This window comes from Nilaparvata lugens, unplaced genomic scaffold, assembly GCF_014356525.2.
Source record: "Nilaparvata lugens isolate BPH unplaced genomic scaffold, ASM1435652v1 scaffold10701, whole genome shotgun sequence".
NCBI lineage: Eukaryota > Metazoa > Arthropoda > Insecta > Hemiptera > Delphacidae > Nilaparvata > Nilaparvata lugens.
In genome coordinates, this window is record NW_024089367.1 from 1,471 (window position 1) to 4,811 (window position 3,341).

The 3,341-nt window shown below is 36.1% G+C and overlaps 1 protein-coding gene across 1 annotated transcript; it reads right to left on the reverse strand.

Annotated features, from left to right (window-relative positions):
- Nucleotides 1–210: 210 nt before the first annotated feature.
- Nucleotides 211–2,316, reverse strand: LOC120355378 (insulin-like growth factor-binding protein complex acid labile subunit; the record flags this gene model as incomplete). Its single annotated transcript, XM_039443736.1, has 3 exons — nt 2,283–2,316; nt 1,886–2,133; nt 211–310 (listed from the first exon to the last, which is right to left on the reverse strand). Coding segments are annotated over exons 1-3 (382 nt in total), but the record flags the coding sequence as incomplete, so codon positions are not given.
- Nucleotides 2,317–3,341: the final 1,025 nt, after the last annotated feature.

Genomic DNA, 3,341 nt, shown 5'->3' on the forward strand with positions numbered 1-3,341 from the left:
ATTATTTATTGTAACTTACTGTATTATATTGTACAAATTTGTAATTTCATGTGGAAAATAAATTGAAATAGAATTGAATTGAATTCTGAGTGTTGTAATCGGCCTGCAATCGGTAAGTGTTCAAATGTCCATTCTTGTCAATGAACTGTCTATGGTACAATATTGACTGACCAATTTTTTGTTTTGTTGATAAATTGAGGATTTACTCACTTATTCTGTTGTTGCTGAGAGAGAGTACTTTGAGATGTGTTGGACCGTTGAGCGAAGTACTTGGTATCAATGTTAGACTGTTATCATTCAACCACAGTTCCTGAAAATACAAAATTATTCAGCATCTCGTACAATAATAATTGTCGATTAATAAATGAATAATGAATGAATTAAATCAAACTAAATCAAATTAATAATTATTATTCAACGAAAATCCTAAATAATGCTGCAAATCACCCCGAAGACCTCTGCTACTGCAGACATTGAACAACAGGTTAACAGCTAGATGGAAATTCGATGAGAACTACTATCCAAAAATTAGTTGCCAGCCCGGGAATCGAACCCGGTACCTCCCAATTGCTAGTCAGGAATGCTTGCCCTTACACCAAACTGACAATCTCTGGATAGCAGCGCTCATTTTATACGAAGCCACAGCGGGCAACCAACTGTGGCTTCGTATAAAATGAGCGCTGCTATCCAGAGATTGTCAGTTTGGTGTAAGGGCAAGCATTCCTAACTAGCAATTGGGAGGTACCGGGTTCGATTCCCGGGCTAGCAACTAATTTTTGGATAGTAGTTCTCATCGAATTTCCATCTAGCTGTTAACCCTGTTGTCAATGTCTTCAGTAGCATAGGTAACAGTGAAATTTGGAACATGGATACATGATACAGTATCACCACAATATGATACAGTTTCATCACAATATGATACAGTATCACCACAATATGATACAGTATCATCTAAACTTGATACAGAACGTTCAAACTTTGGATGAATTCGACAAACCATGGGATATCTCTTATGCTATCTTTTTTCTATGATATTATACACAGTGAATAATATTGAAACACATTTTCTCAACTTTATACACAACTCTATCATTTGATACAAAACTTCCAAACTTTGAATGAATTTTACAAACCGTGGGATATCTTCTTATGCTATCTTGTCTCTATTGTATCACCATAAATGATACAATATCACCTCAATATGATACAGTATCATCTCAACTTAATACAAAACACCATAATTTGATAAAAACTATGAATGAATTCCACAAACCATGGGATATCTTCTTATGCTATCTTTTCTCAATTGCATCACGATAAATGACACAGTATCACAACAAAATGATACAGTATCACCACACATGATACAGTATCATCTCAGCTTGATACACTACACCGTAATTGGATACAAACTTCCAAACTTCGAATAAATTCCACAAACCATGGGATATCTTCTATGCTATCTTTTCTCTATTGTATCACCATAAATGATACAGTATCACAACAAAATGATACAGAATTACCACAATTTGTAGCAGTATCACCACACATGATACAGTATCATCTCAACTTTATACACAACGCCATAATTTGATACAAAACTATCAAACTTTGAATGAATTCCACAAACCTTGGGATATCTTCTTACGCTATCACTAAACATGATACAGTATCACCACATAATGATACAGTATCACCACACATGATACAGTATCATCTCAAACTGATACACAACACCATAATTTGATAAAAAACTTCCAAACTTTGAATGAATTCCACAAACCATGAGATATTTTCTTATGCAATCTTTTCTCTATGATATTATACAACGTGAATTATTATCTTGAAACAAAATTTCCATTAATTTGTTTTGAATTACACTCACCCTCAAATTATCACAACCCTTAAGAAGTCCCTCTTCTATAGCCTTGATCTGGTTGTCGGATAAATCTAGTAGCCTCAGATTGGACAGTCCATGGAACTCGCTACTGGAGAAGATGGGGTTGAGGCTGTCTCCCAGCAGGTTCCCGCTCAGACGGAGCTCCTGGAGAGAGTCCTGGAGTCCCAGAAACACTCGCTCAGGTAGTCGACGGAGGGAGTTGTGTGAGAAGTCCATAACTCGGAGGGGTAATCCTGAAATAATTGAAATAGTTAGAACATTATTTAATATCATCGGTTATTCTAGCACTTGACAATGAAATTGAACACTTGTGGAGTTATAAAATAGCTGTGATTTTAGAAGTAAGACTGTGTTTCTTCACTACTTTACTTCTTTTTCTTACCTTTCCTGCCATCTTCTTCACCTGTCGTCGTCATCGTCGTCTTTTTCTTCTTCTGCTTCTTCTTCTTCTTCTTCTCCTCTTCTTCTTCTTTCTTTTCTTCTTCTTCTTCTTCTTCTTCTTCTTCTTCTTCTTCTTCTTCTTCTTCTTCTTCCTTTCATTCCTCTTGTTCTTTTTAATCTTCTTCTACTTCTTATCACTTCTTGTTGTTTTTCTTGTTCTCATTCTCCTACTTTTTTCATCTTTTCCTTCTTCATCTTCCATTTCCTAATCTTCTACTTCTTCTCCCTCTCCATTCTCCTTCTTCTTCGTCCTCTTCTTCCACCTTCTTCTTTTAAAGGAGGAGATCCTTCTTTTCCTGTCTTCTACTTCTTCTTCTTCTCCAGCCTTCTTTTTTTCTTCTCCCTCTTCTTCCATCTCCTTCCTTTCCTTTTTTCTCTATCTCTCTTTCTCCTGATCAGAGCTCTCTGCTATCTATATAATAATAATTATTAATCTGTCATTTCCAAAATACCTACTATTTTTTCTAATCTTAATTGCATTAGGCTAACTCTTTTTTTTAATCCAAGTTATGTCAGATTAACTTATCAAATTTTTACACAATACTATTTTGTTTTCATGATACTATTGTTTATTTTGTTTAATTATGTATATATATTTGTAATGCTGTTTTTGTGCAATGGGTCTGTAGAAACCTAGCACAGCAATCAATAAATCAATCAATCAATCTCCTTCTTCCTCCTATTCCGTCTCCTTCTTCTTCCTCCTATCATGCCTCCCTCTTCTCCTCCTCATACTTCTCCTTCATCTCCTGTCTTCTTCTTCTTCTTCTACTTCTTCTTTTTCTTCCCCTCTCTCTTCTCCTCCTGTCTTCCTCTTGTTCCCTATTCTTATGAAAATAATATCATGTGACCTGGCTGGCTCAGGTCTGGTGTCAGAGTTTTCAGGTTGCAACTGATCAATTTTCAGGGCCTCTGACATGAACCCAACGACTGGCTTTTTAAGCATTCGGGACCGACGGCTTAACATGTCCATCCGAAACACGGGAGTGGCCCGAGAAAA